Here is a 27,158-nt window from a genome sequence, read left to right as displayed (position 1 = left end):
ACACTTGCACACAGTTTTTGAAGGAACTCTGCAGCAAGGTTGTTCCAAACATCTTGAAGAACTACACAGATCTTCTGTGGATACAGGCTTGCTCAAATCCTTCTGTCTCGTCATGTAGTCCCAGACAGACTCGATGATGTTGAGATCAGGGCTATGGGGGGGCCATATCATCATTTCCAGCAAATGGAGATGGTTTTATGGTCAGGATTAATGGTGTCCTTAATGCTGAGAAATATAGGTACTTATCCATCATGCAATACCATCAGGGAGGCATCGGATTGGCTCCAAATTTATTCTTCAGCAGGACAACAACTCCAAACATATAACCAATGTCATGAAGAACTATCTTCAGCGTAAAGAAGAAAAAGGAGTCCTGTAAGTGATGATATGGCTTCCACAGAGCTCTGATCAGACAGGGTTAAATCCCTGCAGAGTAAGACTTTTAGGCACACACAAGTGGAGAATATGGCCTAATGAGGCAATTAGACAAAGGAAGGGGTTTTGTGTATATAAACCTGTACTGCGCATTTGTGCAGCTTGACAAACGAAACATGACATTTGAGGATGACCAGGTAAGGGAACTTTGTCAAGCTAGAGCGATATATATATATATATATATATATATATATATATATATATATATATATATATATATATATATATATATATACATATATATATATATACATATATATACACATATATGCACACACACACACACATTTCTTAGCAAGATATTTCTGTTACTATATCTAAATTAGATAATTTCATTTTCTTACTTGCTGACTTCTTAATGAAATACTCTTAACCTGCAACACTTATCATTGCTGTCAAGTCTATTTTTTATCTTTGACACTGGAGTTAATTAACTAATTAGACCTAATTCTATTGAACACAATACCTGTAAGCAAAAGCACTTCTTATTATGGTACTTGGATTATTACAACGTCAGGGAATTAGGCAATCAGAAACACTTTGTACAGAAGGATTGTTAGTCTGATATTTATTATTTTTTTGCTCATTAAACTGTAAAGAAACTCTGACATTGACAGATGCAATATAACAAAAATAATAAGCACTGTTGACATTTCAGATATATATATTATATACACAATGGAGGTTATTTACAAACATAAGGCAAAAAATATATAGCCACCAATCAGCCATTTGCTTTAATTAATCTAACTTACACTAGACCAGTGATTGGCAACCTGATATACGAGTGGCCATCCGACCTTCGAAAACGCATCAGACCCAATGTGTGCTCTTTTTGGACGTACATCCATTTGTGTAGCGTATCTTGCATAAAATAGCTCTGTTCATGCTCAGAAATGGACCTTACTCCAATGAACACAATTCCGGCCTGAACGCTTATGACACGACTGCCTATGACTTGAGTGGTGGAATGGCCGATTTAAAAGGTGCTTACGAAGGCAATGTACATGACGAAGGCGATGCGGCAGATTCAAGTTTTGGTTTTCACGTACAATTGGTTTCAACTGTATAATTTGCACCAACTACAGGGAAGGTGCCGACTGATAGAGATGACCGGCATGGTATAGTCTTTGTTATAAAAACTATACGTATGTGTGCCATTAGATAGTACAGAACATGTGTAAGTAAGGTATACAATAAAAACCCACTGTATGTACAGTACATTTAAAGCATCTTGATTTATGTACTGAATGAAAAAAAAACAATTAAAATATTTTTATTGAAAATCCATATTTATAGTAATGAATATACTGTTAATAGTTGTTCATATATTTATTAATATATACATTTTTGTATGCATTCTGATGTGACCTTATACTGCGCATATGCTTGTGCTTATACCACAGTTGTGTCTACGTAAGCCAAGTACCATTTAGGCAGAGCATACTTACACCCAGATACAAATCAAAATGCATCTTGACCTCAGTTTCGATTTGACTACAGTTGAGTTCTATGTAAAAATGGAGTATAAATTAGGCCCACTATGCTTAATTTCAATAATTTCAAGAATGAAAAATCAGCACCAAATCTCAGCATACCCATATTATTTATCCCCTCACGCATTCCAATAATCCACTATATACCACTCAAATCTCCAACTTGTTCCAAAATAGTCCTACATGCGCTCACCCCCACCAAATGCCACAAAATGCACTCAGACTTTAACAAGCCATCAGGTGCCACATTTATTCACAAAATCCCCCCACATTCCAATCAAACCTCGCTTCACACGCCTCACTACTGAAAATACATCTGCTCTGCCTGCCTCTTATCTACTCACTGCCCTTCTGCCCACATAGGATTATGTTCAATGTTTATGACCCTTTAAAATAAAATAAAAAACCTCCTTATCTTTTACCACGCTCTCTCTGTAACATTCTCTACTTTTCCATTAATACTCCCATCTTCTATATAATACTCCCATCTACTATATACGTGACTCATACTCTCCTATTTATTCGCTCAGGTCCTCCCTTCTCGTTTCCTGACTTCTCTTGTGAAGGGATGGTCGCCCTGCCATATGACAAAGAGACTGCAGAGGAAGAAGGAAGAACATATTGCACTCCCTCTCACTCCTGTTATGCTACGTGACTTCCGTCCATTGTGGAGAGGTGGTCACATGCTGCGGAAAGCGACTGCTCCAGTTAAATCTGCTTCATAACAAAGCAGAGAATAAAGCTGGGTACACATTACAGAAAAATTCTCCCAATGCCACATAGTTAATGATTTTACCAACGAATGAAAGTTTCTGAGCAGCATGTCGACTTTTGTTTACACACATACCCGATTTACCTTCAGATCTGTGCTCTTCATCTGTCATAACTCTGTAAACTCTATAGACATCTACCTACACTGCTGGTCACGCGTGTATACACACTTTAGAATTTGGCCAACATCATTGGATCATTTATAGAGAAACAATACAATGTGCTTTGGTACAATAAAACATGATTGTGGGAGCGTACACACTAAAGCAATTTCAGACGGGATAGTCATTTATCGTGTGATTGGCACAACAATCAGGTGAAACACCTGCAGTATGTACCTAGCTTAAGTCAGATTGGGAGCAGCTCGCTGGAGGCAGGGGCGGATCTAGACAACTGCTTTACCCGGGGCGATTTTAGGGGGGGGGGGGGTTAGGCCCCGCACCCTTTCTGATTTCTAAGGCTGCCGGCGGCTGCACACTATGTGCAGGTCCGCTCGGCAGTGACAGTGTGCTGCCCCGCTGCTCTGATTGTGTTAAAAACACAATTAGAGCAGCCGGGCAGCACACTGTCATTGCCGAGCGGACCTGCACAGTGTGCAGCAAGCCCCTGCTAGGGGGGGGCGATCGCTATGGGGCACCATACCTTCCAGTTGGGAATGTTAAGACGCCCATTCACAGGTCAATCTGGCTGTTCGGCCTGGCAAGTGTCTGTTTAGATCATACATTTATAACAGATGCCACTCTGTAAATGATATTCTTTAGTACTTCGTGTGCATTGTAGCTGTGTATATTATACTGTATTTGATATTAACTTATATCTAAAAGTCAGTCTACATGCATGTATGTGTCTGAGTGCATAATATACATACACATACATATGTAAACATATTATAATTGGAGTGTCACAAAAGGTTAGGGGAGACTAATTAAGTATGGTGAAAAAACCCTTTGAAAGGGGTTTACACCTTTGTACAGCCTTTGCTAGTTTGGCATACCTACCCCTTTGCAATCCCTTCAGTGGGGGCCCCTCCTTTGCAATGTCTAACTGTAAAAATGTACAATCCCTATAATGTGAAAGACTTTGAACGTATTTTATGAGTGGGTGACATCTATATTTGTATATTTGAGCAGCATGGTGGCTTAGTGGTTAGCACTTCTGCCTCACGGCACTCAATTTTGAGTTCTATTCCCTACCATGGCCTTATCTGTGTGGAGTTTGTATGTTGTCCCCGTGTGCTCAGGTTTCCTCCCACACGCCAAAAAAAACAATTGGCTGCTATTAAATTGACTTTAGTCTCTCTTGGTCTGTGTGTGTATGTTAGGGAATTTAGACAGTAAGCTACAATGGCCCAGGGATTTATGTGAGTTCTCTGTACAGCGCTGCGGAATTAGTGGTGCTATATAAATGATGATGGCTGTATGGAGAAAGGTCTCACTAAGATGTATATGGGTCTTATATCATTATTAGCATTGAAGTTATTATGAAGTTTCCATGGTTTCTGCAGTCATTAAAATTTATTCTCAACATGGGGTAAAAATGAAGTGTGGCAAAAATTTATAACAAATGCATTGAAATTTCCCATTTTGTTCCTGAGGGAGACATTTACAAACAATAAATAACATGAGTGTCGGTTAACGTGACAAATGTTGAGAGCAAAGGGAAGAACGCAAAAAACACCATCATATAAAATCCTGCAGGGGACTCATCATTCACAGAAATGTATCACCAACGTATCAGATATGCAAATGAAGCAGATCTGAGGGAAGTGTGTGTCATTAAAAAACCACAGACGGCAAGGACACACATGCCAATGGCTGGACCAGTTTTATTGTGGTTAAGCACTGCCATCATCTGATGGATTTCTAGATAAGGTGTTCTTGCACTTGTATGTGAAAATTGCTAAGAGAATGATTTGAAAGTCAAATTTAAGAAGGGGCTTTTTAATTTTCTGTTAAAATCAATAAAGTTTGTTAAGCAGTATTATATTCTCCTAACTGAGCAGGAAATACACAAATCACTCCTCTGTAGGCAGAGTAGATTTGTCTAGATACCATCATGTTAAAAACAGGAAAGAAGTTTTATTACTTTCAACTTTCCTTATATGATACTGTAAGAAGACAAACAAGTCCACCAGGCTCGGACTGAATCCACAAGCGTCACACGACCCAATCTCATCAGCTAGTTGAGTGCACACTCTTGCAACTACACTTGGCTACACTGTGCAGACAACAGCAGTCACTTGGCCTGCTGACATTATGAACACAGTGTATGAACACTATTTCACTGTGGAAGTTATCTAGCTAACATACGTGGCTGCAGTGCTGTGGATTGCTAACAGTAAGGAAGTATTTCTATTGGATTGAAGCTCAGGGCCTCCATTGCATCATTAGGGGGCAACTCCTGAACAGCACTTTAATGGTAGCGAGAGAAAGCACGGATGGGTGACTGATCCAAATTCAAACAATTTAATCAATTTAATAGTCTGCATAAGAAGAAGAGCAGCAGACCCGTAGTACTGGGCTTACACCAGCATGTTTCTTCCGACTGAAACTAAAAAATGCTTTCATTTCCTTTTTTTTTTTTTTAAAGCATGTGTTCAGCGGAGCATATGAATGTGCACTGTGCCTTAGTTGTGGCAAATATACACCTGCATAGGGCAAAGGGAATGAATGAAAATGTAATGCCTTCTAATACTGTGGAAAAGATTCAAAGTTTCAAGTCAGCATATACAGTTCTGCAGCAAAATCTTGTACTATATGTGCCCAATCTTCATAATTTTCTGATCATTTAACCATCTAGGGGTAAATGTATGAAGATCCGATCTGCAAGTCGCCGGCAAACTGTGTGTAACAACATACAGTGTGGGTACAGAGAGATGAGCATAATCGTCGCCCGCATGTGTCGCTGACGGGGAAGCTTGACTGAACTCATGCAAACTGTTCTGTCGTATTCAGTGAATTTTAAGTCATTTCACCGAATAAAATGAAACAGGGGCCACATTCAACTTGTTTCCCCATAGTAATGCTGTGCCTTAAACAATATGCGTTTGGGCCGCGAGTTTGACATGTCTGCTCTAAACCATACTTGCCAACTCTCCCGGATTGTCCGGGAGACTCCCGCATTTTGCGAGAGTCTCCCGGACGAGTGTGGCAATCTCCCTGATAGGAAGGGGGAAAAATTTAGTTTAAACGCCGCGATTCACCCGGAGTCGCGGCGTTTAGCCCCGCCCCCACTGTAAAATGACGCGATTTGCGTCATTCCGTCACGGGGGCGGGGCCAAAATGACGCAATTTCGCAGCCCCGCCCCCTGCACGCCCACGTCCCAGCCGGCATCTCCCGGAAAAAGAAAAAAAAATGTTGGCAAGTATGCTCTAAACAGCCACTTTGGAAATTGCCCTTTTACTTTGGTCTGCGACAAAGTGAAATGTAAACAATGACTAAACATTGTTTTAAAGAGTGAAGTGTCATTTCAGAAGATTAATATGCTCAAAAATGAAATAAAAACATCTTAAAAATAAGTTTACATAACACAAAAAAACAAAAAATGAGGGTCGCGCTGCTAGAGGGTCAAAATAATATAGAAAAACTAAATAAAAATATACAATACACGGAGGTTCTCCTGTCGTGCGAGACCAGACAATCCACAGTACAACCGATAAGTATAACACTGGATTGAATATGATTAACAGTTGATAATAATCAAGTATACATAAATAAGTGATCCCTAGTCGTATAAAAAACCCTATATAATAGAGTATAACTGATTTAAAATGCAACACTATATTAAAAACAAAATATGCAAAAAGACATATCACAACCGCGGCTGTAGAAAAAAGAGTTGGTGTACACAGAAAAAATACATCCAAATACAAAATAATCCTCAGTCATAAATCCGGAATATAAAGGCAACCAGTGTGCACTAGTGGATGACGGGCTAATTCGCATAAGTACTATAGATGATAGCCCATAAATACTGTCTCCTCCATATACAGACTGTGTGAGTGGCGAGATAAAGTCTTAATCACCTGGTTTACGTGGTCCGTCCGAGAAGTTGATAGTACGATTCACAGATGGAGTTGCTCCCTCCAAGATTATCCAATCTCTATACCACGGACTCCGCCAAACAGCTCAGATCCAATTATGATGTTGTCTCATTACCAGCTGGATCGCATTTAGCACATTGTGCATGCAGCTTGGAGCCAAATTTCTTGGAGACTTTCTATACGGACCAGCAGATTTAGTATAATACTCAGGATTTTTGTTGGATAATTAGAAAAGAATCACTAGTTTTAATCAAACACACATGCATGATACGGTGGGAGGCTCTCTCAGATCCAGATATATGACACACAAGACCCCGCTAAAAATAAGTTTCTATAATGGTTTGTCCCATCTATATACATGCCAACATTTGAATACATGTACCATGGAAAAATTGCTGCTGGTCAGTTCATCATATCTAACACACAACATACAGACATAGAGGGATACAGCAAACAACTTGACAAAAATGGTAATAATTAGAGATGCTCAGGCTCGGTTGCTCGAGAACCTAACACACCCGAACTTAAGGGATTCAAGTGCCGAGCCGAGCCAGCTCGGTACTGTCGCGCGCCCTCGGAATTGAAAACGAGGCAAAACGTCATTGTGACATTGTCAGATCTCGGATCCCGCGAGTTTTGAATTCTTTTTTAAACCCCAACATAGCGAGGGGTGGGAGGGAGGGCGGACCCCTATTTTTCTTTCCTGCCACTGCTGTGTGCCAATGTGTCCTAGATGTGCTAGGAACTGCAGTTTGTGTCATTGCTCTGTCGCTTACCATCCAGCCAGGTCGCTGCAGTATTTTTCCGAAAGTGTATGAAAAGAATATTGTGACCTGTGAGGTGTTCAAAACGGACTGCAAATGACTTGAAGATTAGTGTTATTGAGGTTAATAATAATGCAGGAACAGAAAAAGAGCAAAATTATGTGATTTTAGCATATTTTAGGATTTTTTCTAAAAAATACAAAACCAAAACACACGAGGGCGGTTTTGCCAAAACCAAAACACGAAGCTAATCCAGATCCAAAACCAAAACCAGTTCACGGGGGTCAGTGAGCATCTCTAGTAATAATAAAAATGTTAACACTAATCTCCAATAAATATCATGTACATACAACAAAGTGTAATATCTACATAGCTGCCACCATTGTAAAACTAAAAGTGTTAAAGGGACACTACTGCTGAGCCGCTGCATCTAAGCACGTATGACGTGCTTTGATGCAGTTAGATTCAGTTTTCAAATTACACTTTTGTAGTTTAACTTGATCTGTATTGTTGCTCAAGTATGCACAGGTTGGATGCAGGAGAAGTTTGATTACATTGTAACCAACGGGAGCCCTGAAGTTTATACAGCCACAAAAGATAGCTGTTAAGTGGATGTAACGCATGTACGCAGGAGATTAAACAGAGAAAAATATATTATATGGAATATTAAACTATATTTGTAGCAAGATTCCTTACCTTACATCATGCTGGACTATGGCAGAAAAGAAGAAAAAGTGCCCAAAAGTCTAAGCGCTTCAAGAGTTCAAATAGTTTACTTACTCATGGTAGGTTCAAACACATGACATCATAGGTCATAACAAGTGACAATAAAAAAACAGTTTGGCTATCTGCACTTTGTAAACCAACTTGGCAGCATTTAGACATAGCTTTTACGATATGGGAGGTGTTTTTTGCGGTTTGAGAAAATTACAGGAAAATAGTCCATTACATTTGACTTTTATAGAGAATGCAATACAGAAGAAACAAGATAAGGTTGAAAACTGCATATATAAAGTGGAGCCAAGTATTAACTAAGAAATATATTGAATGTTTGGTTGTGCACTAAGGCACAGTGAGTGTAAAAAATAGCACTGGCCAAGCCAAAAGGGGAAAATGTTAAAATTTACTTTACCTTTTGCTTATTTAAAAACCAATTAATCAGATGGCCGAAGTGGGCTGGTATACTGTGATATGCCATACCAACAATTCTCCTACGGCCTTCATTGTAATTTCATTAACTTACATTTAACATACCTTCTAAATTTCCACTTCGGCCACTGCACTATATATAAAACTATAGTACATAAGTAACAAAAGTCACACAGACATTTTAAAAATACTGGAACCGCTCAAACAAAAGGGTCTAAATGTCAGGAGATGCAGCATCAAAATAATCACAGCAAAGACTCAGCAGGCCATATAGACTCACTGGTATCCTAATATTGTATATTCAAAAGTAAGGTGGATGCAGAACAGGCAGTGTGGGATCGGTATTGTACGAGTGGCTGTGTGAAAAGTAGATAACCACACGGGCACGGTAATGAGTAAGGTATATTAGGTAGCGTGATGGAGCCGATAAGTGCAATAGTGAGTGAAGAATGCCTGGGGTATACCAATGTGTGTGCAAAGTCTACAAGCTAGCAGAGAGTAGGTATATAGTCAATGTAGATAACTTGTGGAGATCGTTTGTGCACTGCTCTTGTCCTTGTGCCGGGGGATGGGTGCAGATAGTGAGCGATTCCGCTGATATTCTTGCTGGTTAATAAGGGTGTACCTTAGAGTGGTTATTGTCGCGCCTCTTAAAGGAATGATCAAGGTTTTCTGATTGTGTACATCACTCTGCAATGCTGTGCTGATGCATGCGGTTCTCTTGTAGTGTTACGGGAGCGCTGTGCCGACCATCCAATGGGTTCCTCCTGCAGGAGACACTCAGTGCAAGCCTGGATTTACCGTTGTGCTGTGGACCACGCATGCGCAGCTGGCAAGCTCGGATGACAGAATCACACTTACATTAGGCTTGACGAAATTCAGCAGATATGAGAAATCAGGATGCATAAGCAATGAGGTAATATGCTCCAACGCATTTTGTCCTGCCAGGGACTTTTTCAAGGAGTTGCTGAGTGCTGATGGGTGTGTTAGTTATATGACCTGGGACTGAGAATGATTGGTTGTGTCGGTACTGTATGTTAACTGGCTACTAAGGGAGGTGTGTGCTATCTGGGGATATCGATTGGATAGATGGTAACACAAGCCATTAATAAGATTGAATAATGAAAATAAAAATAAATAGGTACTTGTGTTATAATGCAAGGGTTCCTTAACATGGATAGATACAGTATAACGGTATTTGGATACAGTGATAATACTAATCGCCCAGCTTATTGTTGTTTCCCATACGTGCGTACCGCAGGCAATGAGTGTAGCAAGACATAAATTAGTTACTGAAAACCTCTTTGTCTAGTTCATATGTACTGTTAGCCTATACCTTCTCTATAAGCTGATTCATTTTTTGACAAACAGTGCCCAACAATCATATACAGTAAGCATCGACCATAAATGATAAAAAAAATAGAATGACAGATATATTGCAATGCAAGAAGCCTTAATTCAGATAGTATAGTCCAAACAATATAGTGTTGAAAATATGATAATTGGCAACCATCGCCTCCATCACGTTACCTAATACACCTAACTCATTACCCTGCGGTATCCTAGTAATGGTTGGGAAGCACTCACAAGGTTAATACATGGCTATCAAAGAAGAGATTGGGGGGGGGGGGGGGTGATGGCATGCATCATATTGCCTCACACAGGAAAAAAATGTTTCTTTCGACTTCATTAGCACTTTCACTTCCTCACAATAAATCTTTGCTGAATAACTAGAATGCACAGAGACAAGTCACTCACCACAAAGAGACAAAGCATTGTGTAATATATAGTAATGGGATGATGATTATTAATTACATATTAATATCAATGTCTACCTCTAACCCATCCAATTTTCAGTTGAGACAAGACTTTTGCCAAGAACAATAAAAAATAAAGCGTAAAGAAAGAAAGTCTATAGAGACTGGTGGACCTTGTTCAATAATACTATGTAGTAATGGTGAAATACTGATAATATATACATATCATAGATGTACAGTCCCAGATCTCAGGTCCTTGCCATAACTCTCCTCCAGCCAATGAAGAGTGAGTACCAGAACGACCACCACCTAGTTTACTCTCTATTCTCAATCCTAAGGCCTCACTGCCTTTGATGCCACCCTCGGGGGTTTTCAATCCAATTTTAATTTGAGAGCTTACACCAATTAAAGTATTTCACCACTAACACCAGCCTTTAGATGACAGAGAAAACTTAGAAAAAAAAGACACTATTTAAGTATATTATTCATGCATTTTTAAGGTTACAACCAACCAACTAACACAAGCTGACAAAACAGCATGAAAAAACCCCAAAAGAAAATGAAAACCTCGGCGGAGAAGTGACTATGCAGTGGCATTTTGTCAACTCACGAAACACTATAAAAAGGAGCATGGAAAGGACACTGGGATCAAACATTCTAAGATGAATAGAAAAGCCAAAGCCTCCTTATTTTTTTCATTTGGTAGAAAAGGCAAAGTGGTTAGGAATGCTTTTAAAATCTAAAACGTACTCCAGAGAAGAGATATGCACCTCTGCAAGCAGATGAATTAGGACAGAACCAAATACCTGTGATTATTATTATTGTCGTTGTTTTGGAAGACACCACAGTGCTTTTCTGTACCGGATAGTAGGAAAAACATTAATAAGTTGAATGTAGTTAAACCTCATAACATCAAGGACACTTTATTTGGATTTGAGGTCCTCAGAAAATAAACCTAGAGGTTGTAAAGAGAGGCTAAAAACACATCACCTCGCACATTGGAGGTCCCAAAATGGTCCAAATTTCTAACTTCTTAAAAACAATGTTATTTTATATAGTTGGAAAATACATATTGTAGAAAAGTGTCTATATGACAAAGCAACAACTGAGCACATGGAGTGGCCACTATGCCCAATAGCAAGTTATTCCCCATTTACTCTCTGAGAAGTCTGAACTAGTTAGGACAGCGATTCCCAAAGTGTGCGACGCGGAGGTGTCACAGGGGTGCCGTGGCCAGGAAGATAAAAAAGACAAACAAAAAAAACCCCCCAAAAAAAAAAACCTTACCAATCCACCGGCACCTGGGACCCAGCATCCTCCTCCCTCCTCACTGAATGTCGGGCGTCATTACGTCAGACATATTCAGAGATAAGCAACGGGAGAGAGGAGGATGCTGGGTCCGGGGCGACGCTGGATTGGTATGAAGACAGAAGAGAAGACAGAAGAAATAGAAGAAAGAAGGCCAAGTATGGTAAAGTAAAGAAAGGGGAGGGGAAATGATGATAGGAACCAGCAATGGAGGGGGCAAAAGAATGAAGGAGGGCGAAGAGTGTGTGGCGGAAGGAGAGAGCAGTGTGTGGAGGAAGGAGGGCGCAGAGTGTGTGGAGGAAGGAGGGCGCAGAGAGTATGGAGGAAGGAGGGTGCAGAGAGTGTGGAGGAAGGAGGGCTCAGTGTGATGGTGAAGGGGCACAGTGTGATGATTTTTGTACATGTTTTATTTTGTTTGATCTTATTCCTCTTAATATTAGCTGTAAATTATTCTTTGACAGAAATAGAATTAAAAAAAAAAATATATAAAAATATTATTTTCCTTGGATTTATGTGTATTATTTTTGCATACAACTAAATAAGCATTTCTGTCCTGACCATATACTTATTCATCAACATCACCATTTATTTATATGGTGCCACTAATTCCGCAGCGCTGTACAGAGAACTCACTTACATCAGTCTCTGCCCCATTGGGGCTTACAGTCTAAATTCCCTAACACACAACCACAGACAAAAAAACAGACTAGGGTCAATTTGTTAGCAGCCAATTAACCTACTAGTATGTTTTTGGAATGTGTGAGGAAACCGGAGACCCCGGAGGAAACCCACGCAAACACGGGGAGAACATACAAACTCCTCACAGATAAGGCCATGGTCAGGAATTGAACTCATGACCTCAGTGCTGTAAGGCAGAAGTGGTAACCACTTAGCCAGCTATTTTGACCAAGCTACTTATAAAACAGTTATGCTCTGTAATTATTTTGGAGGGGTGCCTTGAAAAAATTATGGAGACTCTAAGTGTGCCGTAAAATGAAAAAGTTTGGGAACCACTGAGTTAGAGCATAGATTCAATAAGTAGTTTTAAGCTTAGTTGATGTTGGCTCACATCAACTTCAATGTGTGCAAAAGTTGCTTGCGAATTAGCTGGAGGCAGATCTCTACTTCCAATAGCTTATTCCATCTCATCCCACAGATGCACAGTTGTACCAAGAGCTTATAACAAGGTATGATTTTGTACTAAGCTGAATTTCTGGTCATGTTTCCAGAACCATTCAAGAGTTTTCTAGACTTGTGGCATGGGGAATTATTTTGTTGAAAAAGCCCATTGGCAGATAATTACATCACTGCCATGAACCAATGCATTTAATCGTAATCAATGTTAATAAATCCTGTGACATTCAAACTTTGCTGTACTTGCAACCATTAAGTGCCATAATACCATCAATGTAACCATTAGGGTAAACAGCAAGAACTGGGATTCAAAAGACCTATTTTTCCTATTCTCCAGTATGTATTATTTGTATTCCCTAATTAACTGCTAAAGCAAGTTATTATTGATCTTTGATAGAAGTAGAACTTTAATAGGCTGTTGGCAGCCATACCCCATTAGCGACAAAGTACGACTTGTGCATTCTAATATGTTTCTTTTAACACTACATTTGTACTGAGCTTTAACTTGATGGACTGTAGCATTCCTGTTATTCTTACAGGACATTATTTGGGTAACGGTGCATTCTCAATACCCCTTTCCTACATTGTCTAGTGTCAAAATCCAGCAGTCTTGACACATTTATGCAAACATATCCGGCTCCTAATGCAATGCCATATTCAATCTGACCAATCTTTTTATTGCCTATTCTCCTTCGAATTTCCTTCGAATACCTGCCTACCTACTTTAAATAGCATTGTCTTCATATATAAATATTGAAAGTAATTTTGAATTAAATAAATGGAAACAATAGAATAACCTAATAAATTGGCTCTTCAGCGTATAGAGATGATTAAACAACTTCTGGTATAAAAGATAATACAGGCTAAAAACATAACAGTATTTAAATAGAATATAAATTGTGTAAGTCTGCACAATCGGAATGGTTAAACATTAACCTTTGAAAGTAGATTTCATTGTAAACTTCATCTCTTAGCAATTACTGAATACATCAGAACATTTTACATGAACCTACATGTTGCAATAGGCTATAAATCACTAATACACTTTTATAGCATCAGCAGGCATATCAAGTATCAGTACCAATTTTTACAGGGAGCTGGTATTTACATAAATCAATGTAAAGCCAACAGAAGCACAAGAAAATAATTAAGGGAAACAAATTGAAACGGTAATATTGATAAAAGCCTGCTCTCTTCAGTTGATTTACTATAACAAACTATGTTGATATTGCACAATTTAAGCTTTGATAATGAAACTGGACAAGTTTAGAGGGTGTTTAGAATCAACTTATTATCCTTTCATAAAATCGTATTGCATTCTTTAACAAAGCAACTAAGGTTTCGCCTACTAAACTGTGCATTAAAAGTGTAAATGTATTCCTATGGAATTTCATTCATATAAAGGGGATTGTCCATTTTCAGCAACTCTACCTCTAGTATGTGCTTCAGTTTGATTATTCACAGCCACAGGGACCACTACAAGTTCTTGAACAGAGTAACAGAAGTTCTGTATTTGCCAACTAGAAAGGAAAAGTTATCAGTGCCCTAGGGATTCAGTCTGGTAGTGTGAGAAATGTGGAATGAATGTGCCACCCAAATTAATGACTGTGGCTCCTGTCTATTAAAGGAGCCACATTCACTGTAAATCTCCAGCTGAGGCCTTTTGAATCTCCCACCCCTTCCTCTTTACCACCCCGACACTTTCTCTACCAGCTGTCAACATATTTTATAGGTAATATATATATATATATATATATTGATAATCTACGAGGTAAAGGAGTTATAATTCACATACTGATTTCATTATGCACAGCACAGAGTAGAAAAATATGTTACAAAAAATTAGAGTAATTTGTTACATATACAGAAAGATTTACAGATGTATAATAATTACAAATAAATCCCCTCCTGTTTTTTTGCCAGGAAATATTATATCTCTTCAGAATATTCGATTTGGCTGTGAAATTTTCATGTTTCACAAGCGCAATTTGGTCTTAAGTACTGGCAGTTCTATCCCAACTGCACCACACAGCAGAATGAATTGAACGTCATCATCCAAGCACTATTCATCGACCATAAGTTTCCCAAAAAGTGAATTTACAAATACAGTGTGAAATACCAGTTTGCAAAACGACAAAGCAAAAGCAGAACTTGAAGATTGTATAGAAAAATCGTACCTTCGCTAAATGGCATGATCCACTTTGAAATTTGGTTTGCATGAAATTCTGCCACAAATTCGCTCATCTCAACTCATTACCTACATATGCCTTTATATGGATAGCCTGTTTGTATAGCTAATCTGTTATATCTCTCATGCTAACATGGCTTTTTTTACACCTAAAACACTTTTTCTATCATCTCTTCATCTTCAAAAATCCCTCCCTGTGCCTAACATCCACTGATCAAACCTTCTCCCTACCACATGTGCCTAATATCCACTGTTCATACCTTCTCCCTTCCACATGTGCCTAATATCCACTGATCATACCTTCCCCCTACCACATATGCCTAATATCCACTGTTCATACCTTCTCCCTACCACATGTGCCTAATATCCACTGTTCATACCTTCTCCCTACCACATGTGCCTAACATCCACTGATCATACCTTCTCCCTACCACATGTGCCTAACATCCACTGATCATACCTTCTCCCTTCCACATATCATCATCATTTATTTATATAGCGCTAATATCCACAGTTCATACCTTCTCCCTTCCACATGTTCCTAATATCCACTGTTCATACCTTCTCCCTACCACATGTGACTAATATCCACTGTTCATACCTTCCCCCTACCACATATGCCTAATATCCACTGTTCATACCTTCTCCCTACCACATGTGCCTAATATCCACTGTTCATACCTTCTCCCTACCACATGTGCCTAACATCCACTGATCATACCTTTTCCCTTCCACATATCATCATTTATTTATATAGCGCCAGCAAATTACGTAGCGCTAATATCCACAGTTCATACCTTTTCCTTTCCACATGTGCCTAACATCCACTGATTATACCTTCTCCCTTCCACATGTTCCTAATATTCACTGTTCATACCTTCTCCCTACCACATGTGCCTAACATCCACTGATTATACCTTCTCCCTACCACATGTGCCTAACATCCACTCCTCATATCTTTGTAACTCCCACCAGCAAGACTAGATGAGCAAAACAGTGACATGACTATGTTATACACATATTTATGTGGTTAAAGAATAATTTTATACACATGTAATGGAAGACTGTTTTTCAAAATTACCTGATATTAAGGCCTGGGAATGTTTCATTGGGAAGCGCCCGGTTACACCAAAGATGCTAGCTGTAAGGATGTTTGATGCTCCGCTGAGAATGGCTACGCAGACCAGAGTAAAAGCAAAAAATTCGTTTGTCCAATATGAAGTATCTACTTTTACCAGCACTGTGATCAGTATAAATATTAGCAGCATGACAAGTAATGATGACAGTATTCGAACCTGAGAGGAAATCCTAAAGGGATAAATAAGAAAAAGATAAAATGAAACAACATATGAATTGATTGTTCAACTTTAGAGAGTATTGTCAGAGGTATTTTTAATTGGCAGCTTTTAAAATTTGTAAATTCAATATCCTATCCTCTTTGCCCTGCTGCTAGGGTCAATCCTTCAGCATACATCATTACTAGGCTGTCCATGTTGGCATCAACTAGGATTTGGTTCAAATCTCCAAATTTATGGAAATTTATACGTTTGTGAAAGGACCACAAAACCTACAATGTATGTTACCTTATATAAAAGAGCTACTAAGAACAGTCACAAATAAATATAATTTATATGTGCTTGACAAAACTTGAGAAGTATCATCATCATTTATTTATATAGCGCTACTAATTCCGCAGCGCTTTACAGAGAACTCACTCACATCAGTCCCTGCCCCATTGGAGCTTACAGTCTAAATTCCCTACACACACACAGAGACAGAGAGACTAGGGTCAATTTTCATAGCAGACAATTAACCTACTAGTATGTTTTTGGAGTGTGGGAGGACCCAGAGGAAAGCACCGGAGCACCCGGAGGAAACCCACGTAAACACGGGGAGAACATACAAACTCCTCACAGATAAGGCCATGGTCGGGAATTGAACTCATGACCCCTGCGCTGTGAGGCAGAAGTGCTAACCTCTAAACCAAGTATGACCTTTTACTTACAATTGCAATGTAGCCGAGTACAAGCCATTGTTTTCAGTTATCCATCTGCAAAAGGCTGGCTGTAGTGTCACTCAATGTGATTAGTGACAGGAAGTTTGCTGTGTGTAGGAAAATAAATCCCCACCACAATCACAATTCTCTCTCAAATATCTTGCAATCTGATGCTCACAAAACATTTAAATATGTATCTGGGAAAATTATTTGTAGCTATTTTATATAAACCAACCTGTATTTTAAAAATATATTCATTTGACACAGCTACATATCTACTCTTTCTGTGGCTGGTGTCTCAACACAAAGGTAAAAGGGTTAAATTGCATAGTAGCTCTCAGGCATTGCCTGTGACTCAGTGTGTGCCTCAGCTTAAAATGACACTACCCATCATCTTAATGACAGCCAATTATACCAGGTAAATACGTAAATAGCCTAGTTGTAATGCTGTTTATTTTCTAGGGTGAAGAAAAAGTTTAGCCCCAATCTTGAACTTATGCTTTACCAAGATTACATTGTTACCAATTGTTATTTTTATGCCCTCCACCCCTTGTGCAATGAATATCTATTTTCAGCCTTAATAGCATATACACCATGACAGCAGCAGAATGCTAATAACCTCTGATAGGGGAATGCAGATACAAGTCTAAGAGCATTCTCATGTCTGCCATCAGTGGGAGATAATTAGCTGTCTGTGCAGGTAGGAAACTTATAGATCCCGCATGCATGCTTATCAGACACTACCTGGGAAGATGGGATAGCTACCAAAACAAAAAAAAAAGAAAAGAAAATAAACCTTGTAAATAATTGAAGATGAAAAGTTAGTTCCAGTTTATAATTTTGTGATAAACATCTCACTTATTTTTCTCTTTCACGAACTGTAAATGCGTATCTGTGCAAAGTACTGTCGACTCCATTACTGTGAAAAATGGCTACTTCTCTAGCAAAGGCAAATACACACTAGTGTAAATAATGGTGGTAATGGTTTAAACAACGCTTACAATAGTGACAGGGAATATATAGACAAAAACAAGCTGATTGCAATAAACCTGATTGTCTGTATTTGTGTAAGTCAGCCTTAGAATATATTCGAAAACAGTACCTTGCAGATTGCTATTAATTCCAAAGTGACTGCATGCCAGCACTTCCGTTTTACATCACTAAACAGAGCGACAGTCCGCTTGGGGAATTTAAAACGGCAATGGCAGTACCCACAACTCCACAATTACATGTAAAGAATAGAGTTAGGGTTAGGTGCCGGGCTGCCGCTTTAAATTTTACAAACCTCACTGTTGCTCTGTTTTCTGATGTCAAACGAACGTGTAGGCATGCAGTCACCTTGGAATTAATAGCAGTCTGCAAGGTACTGTTTTCTGATATGTTCTATGTCTGTATTTCTGTAAGTCAGCATTTCAAGCATGTCGGGTTTATTGCAACCGGCTTATTTTTGTCTACATAGTCCGTGTCGCTATTATAAGTGTCTCTAGCACCAACAGTCTATTTCTTAAATCACACACATTTCTTTTCAAAATATTTTGCATTCTTGTTTGTGAAAGGCAATATACGCTTGCTTCCACATTTGAATATCGCAGATTGAAATAGAGGACCTAAAAGCCCCATGCTATCACCTTCTTGAAAGCCAAAATTTGAAAGCTGGAGAATGCAGGTAAAGAAATACTTGTATTTTCCTGTCTGGCATCCATGTGGGGTACACAGGTAGTAGTAGTGTGACAAGTTGCACCAGTGAAAAATGGCCTATGGCCAACTACATCAAGGTTTTTTTTATAGGGGAGTTCCTATTTCTTTGAATGTGTTCTAGGCTAAATTACTACAGTTTATCACACTGAGCAATCTATTTAAATGAATAGAGTTTGCGGGGACACTTTCTGATTTCAACTACTTCACTGGTACTTACATTACATTACATTACAATGAATATCCATGGTAGGATGTAATATAGAGAGATCTAAAATAAGCGTAAGATCAGGATTCCCACTAAATTCATAATGTTGGATTTATTCTCAATGCAAGATAGCATTCCCAGTAATCCTAGTTGTTTGTAAGCCACTTTAGCTCAAAGACAGACTATGAGCAGTGGTTTGCCTACAGCTGCCTCCTGGTTACAAGGTAACTAGAAATTTATTTAACAAAACAGCAAGTTAAACAAATCATGCCCACACTATCTGAAGATAAGAGTTACCCAATCCCTCCCAGTATGGTGTTATTGAATTTATGTATAGACTGTAATATCTGTCAGAGTGAGCCCTTATAAGAACATATGAGACTCTTGACCTAGTGTATGTCTTCAACCATAGCACTGACCTTCCCCTAGAGCAAGCCCTAGAACCCTACAGGACCAAACAAACAAAAGATGAAATAAAAGTCAGAGGATAAATATAATACCACCAAATCACATTCAATAAACATGGTCAGTTACAGCAGAGGTTAAACAAGTAAACAAGGTATCAGTCACAAGGCATGAGGTCATGAGCGGAGGTAAGTGGATTCATCACTCATCAGAAGTCAATACAGAAGTGAGAGTCAAACAGAAGTATACGCACACTCAGGATTCTGGAACAATCTATAATAATGCAGTGGAGAGGTCTTGACTCATAAAAGAAGAAAGGTGCCAAATTAATAAAAATGCCACAATGCAAACACACACGAAGTGTGTGGATCACATGAGGAAAAATGGAGAAAAACTGTGTGGAACTACACAGGATCCTACAAAAATGCAAGAGGAAATCTGCATTTAAACCAATCTCTTTTAGCCAACCTAAAACTATGCCCATACTCAGTGGTTTTATTAAATTTATCTGCTTTTAAAATCTAGATAATAAAAAAAAAAATCTATATAGCCAATTCAATATTTTAAACTTTGTATATTATACAGCATTCGAATATTTTGTATGTAAATTTGACATTTACGTGTAGTAACTTTCTGTTCAAATATCAGTTGCAGAAAATGATAAATTCCTAATAAGGAAACATTTATTACATAGCAAACAGAGTAAATAGATGCAGGATCCTGTAAACACAATATTTACCTGTTGACCAGGAAGAAATTCAGAATAAGGCATGGTACTGATGGTACTGCAGAGGCAATGGAAAAGTAACTTTCAAAGTAGTCCTGGAAAATAAAAGTTTAGAGAGATGATATTAGACATGGAGACATGCTAATCTAGTGTTATATGTTGTAAGTATTTCAGAATCTATGTGTCTGATGAAAAATAAGAACAAAAATTGTTCTTCTTTGTACCATTTAAGTATACTTATGGCCTATACACAGTGGAGGCAGCCATTTTGTGGGCTGAATCAATATTCGTGAGAATGCAGCATGTCACTTCCCTAGGATACAATGCCTGATGAGTATTTGTCTTATTGTGACACTAGTCACAAACTGCCTCAGTGATGTCCCTGCCCAATTGTATTGACTGTGTATTATTATCATCTGTTTTCTGTGTGTTCCACTTTCATTTATGTTCCATTCTCCACATGGCGAGTAGAGAGGATTTCACATATAGATAAAAAGTTAGCATTCTGAAAAAAACGCTACACACCAACCAGTCATCTACGCATAGTAAAAGTAGCCATTAATATGTTTAACACTATTTATTAGACTATAGCTTAAATTGACTAGGCAGCAGTGCCTAAGAAGTGATGTCACTGGTTTCTAAGAAAATAACAGGCCACTAGTGGGTGTGGTTGATAGGGGCACTTCATAAAAATAGTTGACCATTCTTTCAAAATTCAATTTTTTATTATTTTTTAGCAATGTGTGACATCCATTCTACTTGTTATGTGGAACCTAGAATATATGGAATAATCAGGAATAAAAGTCATCAGTAATACCTGGGTAGCTATAGAAACATTCCCCAAATTTAAAAAAGTTCCCTTATTTGATATTGAAAAACATAAAATAGTGTTATTTGGTGCGTAGTTTGTCACACCACACATTAAAATATCACTTTCATATAATATAATGTAATTAGCAAAACTCATCTTTAATTAAGTATTTAAAATAAAGTTTACAGAAATGCAAAGATTAACAATTAGAATTGTGGCTTTCACTCTATAATTGACATCCTCTGTGACATTATAAAGCAGTGGACACAACACCAAATGAAAATGTTGGCAATCAAACTAAAATTAAATGACAGCCTTTGTTAAATGTTTAGGTAATGGGTTTGATGTTGCCAATCAAAACAGCTCCTTCCGTCCCAGCAGTGGAGTACAGGGCTGCTCTTGTGGAAAAAAAACAAATGGCCATAGTTTTGCTCTAGTGGAGCGTTGTGAAGGCCAATGCCTTCACTAACTACAGTTTTTGATATTTAGTCATGGGATAAGAAGTACTTTTCAAGGTTAAACAACTTTAACAAATTCCCTATAGCCACTGTGTATATTAAAAAAAAAAAAAAAAACTTGGTATAACAGAATGTAACCATATAATTGACCTGGATAACAGCTGTAAATAGAACATTAATATTCAAAAGAATAAGTAGTTTTAATATAAAATGCCATGTTAGTACAAGTTTATATCAATCATCATCAACATTTATTTGTATAGTGCCAGCAAATTCCATAGCGCTTTACAATTGGGAACAAACATTAATAAAACAATACTGGGTAATACATACATACAGAGAGGTAAGAGGGCCCTGCTCACAAGCTTACAATCTATCAATACCCCACATTATTGAAGAGCAAACTGCATCTTCAAAAAGTGAATAAAACCCTACTCCCAGAAGTACTATTTTGAACCCAATGACGAATGTGTATTTACAGGGTCGGACTGGCCGGCCGGGGGACCGGGCTTTCGCCCGGCAGGCCCCGACCCTGATCGCACCCCTCTTCGTTGGTGGGAAAGCGGGAGACTTAAAAAAAAAAAAAAAAATACTCACGTGACCGCGGCGCTCACCGAGAATAGAAGAAGAGAAGAGAAGAAAGAAGCTGATAGAAAAAGTAAGTGAAGGAACGGAAGCAAGGGGGAGCACGGCAAAGAGTGAAAAGGGGGAGCACGGCAAAGAGTGAAAAGGGGGAGCACGGCAAAGAGTGAAAAGGGGGAGCACGGCAAAGAGTGAAAAGGGGGAGCACAGACAGCATGGCAGAGAGTAAAAAGCGGGAGCGCAGACAGCATGGCAGAGAGTGAAAAGGAAGAGCACAGACAGCATGGCAGAGAGTGAAAAGGAGGAGCACAGACAGCATGGCAGAGTGTGAAAGGTGGGCCAAAGCAGTATGACACAGGATGATGAAGGGAGCCAAAACAGCATGGCACAGGGTGATAAAGGGGGGGCAGGAGAAGGGGGTACAAAAGCAGCATGGAGGGCGCAGTGTGATCATAATTAGGCACAGCATGGTGATAAGGGGCACAGTAAAGATGCTCACTGAGCCCCGTGAGCTGGTTTTGGATCTGGATTAGCTTCGTGTTTTGGTTTTGGATTTTTTAGAAAAAAATCCTAAAATATGCTAAAATCACATAATTTTGCTCTTTTTTTTGTTACTACATTATTACTAACCTCAATAACACTAATTTGAAGTCACTTGGAGTCAATTTTAACCACCTCACAGATCACAATATTATTTTCATACACTTTCAAACAAAGACTGCAGCGACCTGGCTGGATGGTAAGCCACAAAGCAATGACACAAAACACATGGCAGTTCCTAATACATCTAGGACACATTGGCACACAGCAGTGGCAGAAAAGAAAAATGGGGCAAGATGGAATTGTCCTTGGGACCCCAACGTTATTTTGAACCTTAAAAAGGAATCCAACGACATAACAATGACGTTTTGCCTCATTTTCAAATCCGAAAAAGCGCGAAAGGGCTCGGTACTCGGATCTAAGTTCAGTTATGTTCGGTTCTCGGGGAACCGAGCATGAGCATCTCTAGGGCACAGTAATGTGTGTGTGATGGCACAGCGGGCCTGTGACAATGTAATGTATGTGTGGTAGCTAAATAATGGGTGCCATTTTGTTTGTAGGATGGAGGTGAGGCAATTTAATTTTATAGTGGGGACTATTAATTTATGATGGGGTGGTTTGGGGGCTATTAATTGAATGTGGGGCTGAGTTTGAGGAGCATGAGGTCTATTTATTGAATGTAAATATGAATTATTTAATGGCAATGACTGTTGCGGGAAATGGGTATATTTATTATACGTAAATGCGATTAATTTATTGCAGGGGCTGTCTGGAGGGAGGGAAATAGGTTTATTAAATGGGAATACTATGACTTTAATGTTGGGGCTGGAGGAAGGCCTAAGTATTAATTGTGGGTCCTATTGATTTAACGCTGGGGCTGGTTGAAATTTTTTAAATGTACCCATTATTTTTCCCAAATAGGGCCCCCAACGTTCCAGGATCTAGACAATCCGCAAGTAAAGAAATCAGCAGCCACAGGTGGTAAAAGTGACAAGAACAGGTAGGACAGTCTGTAAAATGTTCTGAGTCTAGTGCAGGTTTGGCTAAACTGTGGCACTCCAGGTGTTGGGGCTTGTAGTTTCACAACACCTGGAGTGCCACAGGTTAGCCATGCCTGGTCTAGTAGGACAATCCTGATATTTGGTGACCGTTCTGCCCAATCTAAGGGGCAGGTCAACACTGTGTACTCTTTATATACACACTGCATTCTTTATATACTACACTATGGTGCTAGCTGTCCTTCGTGGGCTGACCACTCTCCTCTAGTGTTTGGTCTCGCCTCTATGATGGCTGGCCACACCCCCTCTGGTGGGCCCCTAGCGTTGCAGTCCCCCGGTGGGCTCTTCATGCCCCAGTCCGACACTGTGTATTTATATGTATAAATAATGACAAGTAGCCTTATTTGACTATTGACTGTGAAAATAGGCTGGTACATCTCATGTCAGACTGCACCTAATACAGTATAATAAATGATTTGCTTTACTGATGAAAGTGGATCACAGATATTACTTGATGACAGAGAAAATAAAATAATTAACTTTCACTAGTCTGGTTCCTAAAAGTTGGTGATTTGCATTTCTCCCCAACCTTGCCAAAGGTGTAATGTTTGATGCCAGTAATTTGTTTCATAATGGTACAGAAAGCATGTGAGCAACTAGAATATTTACATGCAGGATGCGAGCGAAATTACAGATGCCATTTCTAAATTGCACTTTTTCAATCCTAAAAGACATCCTCACATCTTTCCCTTGTTATTTGGGGAGTATGGCGCAACACATCCAAATATTGAAAATTCTAAAAAGTAGAAACGTGGTAAAATGTTGCAAACACTATTACAACCAGTAATTCAGCCCTCGACAAATCCTAGGCGACAGGCTGCCATGGGTGACCAAGGTGTGAGGATACCAGGTTTAATGTAACCTTCTGTGCCGCACAGCTGGCTTACCCGGTACCTACCCAAAGTTCAAAATCAACAAGGCAAATATCCGAAATAAAACAAATAAGTTTATTTAACAAAATGGTAGCACTAAACAGTAATAAACATATTTTAATAATAACCTGCAACAAATAACACAACAGTCTGGCACAGACAACATACAGGGTAAAATGAAAACACCTCACCAGTATCCTTGTCACTTTCAGGGTCTGCTGTCTATTAATCCAAGCTTCTCCCCCTCTCCCCTTTAAAGCTACCAGCAAAGGTAGTGGCCCTGAGTCACTGTCACTCCGCTTTCCGCGGACACACAGCTCCTCAAGACCTTGAGAGGTAGAACAGGGCAACGGCAGTACTCCGGGGACCGATTATCTCTTTCCTGAGATCTATATCTCAATGCCAGCCTGACTTCAGCTATCACTTGGTAGTGAATGCCAATTTGCTGTTCTCTGGAGCTGGTTTTTAAAGGCAAAAATTACACCCTTAGGAGTTTAAGGAGCTGCCTGATTGGCCCTTTTCTGTGTTTACCTTTTCACAGGTAAACATACAGACAAAGGGATAGCAGATGAGTCACTCCTGATTTAATTATGGACAGTTATTGTTCTGTGGCTATATAGTAGAGTTTGTTAAAACAGGAGAGATCACAATCCAGACACATTTACATTTAAATACACAATTCAGTCCTTTGTAATTAAACATAGATCTCTGTCTGTGGACCATTTCCCTATCTTAATACATGAGACCTCCTGGTGTATTGTACATTTATACACGACTGGTGGACAATAATCCTTTTGCCTAGTCTGAAACAATGGACTAGTCTGCAAGATAACAAAACATGCTGGCAGACATAACTACTTTCAAATAGAATATATACACGTTTAAATACTACTGACAAATATGGGGAACCAGAGGGCTAGAAAAAGTTTATGTTTTTATAGTCCACAGTTTGTAAGAAAGAATGTGCAGACTGGTTGAGGCGATATTAATACCTTGTTTCTCCACACAAGGTATGGAGTCTTTCATACCCGTTCTTCCTGTATAAGCTGGACCATATCGGACCTGAGCATATGTTGCCATAGTAATGGCTAACCGCACTTAATTACTCCCTCCTCTACATACAGATTGGCTGCCAACATTCAGAGCAAGGAAAAAACTTGGGTAATCAGACAGCAATAGGCTAATGCGACAATAATTACCACGCCCATTTTAGAAAAGACACACCAACTATTTGTTAACTACACATCACCCTTTTGGCACTATATGCTATGCATGGCCATGGTGTGGATATTTGACTCCTAACTTCTGGAAGCGGCTTCTAGATTTTGGACACATTTATTGAGCCCTGCAGTGATTGATGCTATGGAAAAATACCACTGCTACATTATATCAATTAAGTGACTTAAGGAAGACAAAAGTAGATAGCTCAGAGTGTCTGCATCTCTCTACTTCAAATTGTCACATAGCTGTAAGGTTACTGAAACTTTACCTTGTTTCAAATACTGATCAGCTGATAAAAGTTTTCACCATTGTCCCAAAAACTTCTCTGTCAGCTCAGTATGGTTCTTTAAAGCTTTTGTGCTGCCTCTAACTTCAGCTTATGGTGCTTGAATTTACTTTTTTGTATTCTGTCCCAGATGAACAAAACCAGCCCGTGCAGTGACTCAGCCAACAAGGCGAAAGAGGATTTGACAACCAATAACAGTGCTGGTTAATTATCTCAGCGAAGGGAAGGAGCGCAGATTTTTTAAAAAATATATATTTTCACACAGCAGATTTATGTGGAACACAGCTGGACTTGCATTCAAAACAGGTCGAAAGTATATACCTCAAGAGTTTAAAATAACATAAACCGCAAATGAAAGGCAAACTGTAACTGTATTACTATTAAGTAGTGATATAAAATAGGCAAAAAAATCTCTATTGAGCAAATATAATTTGTATTCTACATTTTATCGCTCCTCAGGACACTATCAGAGGATTGGGTATGCTGGTCGGTCAATAAGTGATTCCCTGCTCAATGTCATTTATAAGGTCCCTTGAAGATGAGCTAGAACTTTATTGCACCACTAACACCTAAACAGACACCAACATTAAAAATTATTGGTGTTCATTGAAAGACGACTTACGAACTACTACCCAATCCTCCTACTGTACAGACACCTAAAAATATATGCAAAATTAAAAGTCAACCACAACCACTCCACACTTCCTTAATGGGCAACGTTAAGGTAGGGTTTGTACATGAAATTTAAGCACTCTAACACTAGACATACTATTCATCTACTCTCATCTTCTACCTTAACAAATACCCCTCTGCTCTTTTTGTCTGAGAAACCGAAAAATCCAAACAACCTCCAAGAATACATGCTCCAGGGCCTTAAAAATGTAGGTATTGCCAAGTGTCTCCGGGATAAAAACATGACACTCTACTCTCTTATCCAAAGTGCTCAGCTTATTTTATAGCTCAGCAGCCTTCCCCATCCCAGACGGCATGAAGCAGGATTGCCTGCTGTCGCCACAAATAATTTATGCTCCCCTGGAAGCCCTAGTGGAGTCAATTAGATCCTCCTCCATTGTACAGGTTCCCCAACTTCACAGCCTGAGTCATAAGATCAGCAACAATCAATAAATTACCAAAATGGTGCCAAACTTTTACCCAAATAGATGCTTCCAGGACAACCCTGCCTTTTGTTCTCCTGACTGCATACACTCCAACCCACTCAGATGGGATATCTCTCATATATATATATATATATAT

The 27,158-nt window shown here is 39.0% G+C and overlaps 1 protein-coding gene and 1 long non-coding RNA gene across 3 annotated transcripts in view; both read right to left on the bottom strand.

Moving 5' to 3' along the window:
- Positions 1–27,158, bottom strand: part of SLC29A3 (solute carrier family 29 member 3) — a 50,422-nt gene that overhangs the window by 9,359 nt on the left and 13,905 nt on the right. Inside the window, exons 3-4 of the mRNA XM_075217046.1 lie at positions 20,089–20,171; positions 16,127–16,353 (exon numbers count right to left, since the gene is read on the bottom strand). Coding sequence (XP_075073147.1) covers positions 16,127–16,353; positions 20,089–20,171 — 310 coding nt within the window. The remainder of the gene's footprint in view (positions 1–16,126; positions 16,354–20,088; positions 20,172–27,158) is intronic.
- On the bottom strand, positions 15,103–15,999 carry LOC142160339 (uncharacterized). 2 transcript variants are annotated; one of them, XR_012693166.1, is made up of 3 exons: positions 15,843–15,999; positions 15,687–15,766; positions 15,103–15,505 (listed from the first exon to the last, which is right to left on the bottom strand). It is a non-coding gene; the product is annotated as an uncharacterized LOC142160339 (long non-coding RNA). The 2 variants fall into 2 exon arrangements; XR_012693167.1 differs by having other exon boundaries at positions 15,727–15,766.

Source organism: Mixophyes fleayi, chromosome 6 (assembly GCF_038048845.1).
Source record: "Mixophyes fleayi isolate aMixFle1 chromosome 6, aMixFle1.hap1, whole genome shotgun sequence".
Classification (NCBI taxonomy): Eukaryota; Metazoa; Chordata; class Amphibia; order Anura; family Limnodynastidae; genus Mixophyes; species Mixophyes fleayi.
Note: the sequence above shows the minus strand (reverse complement) of the source record. Positions and strands in the feature narration are given on the sequence as shown.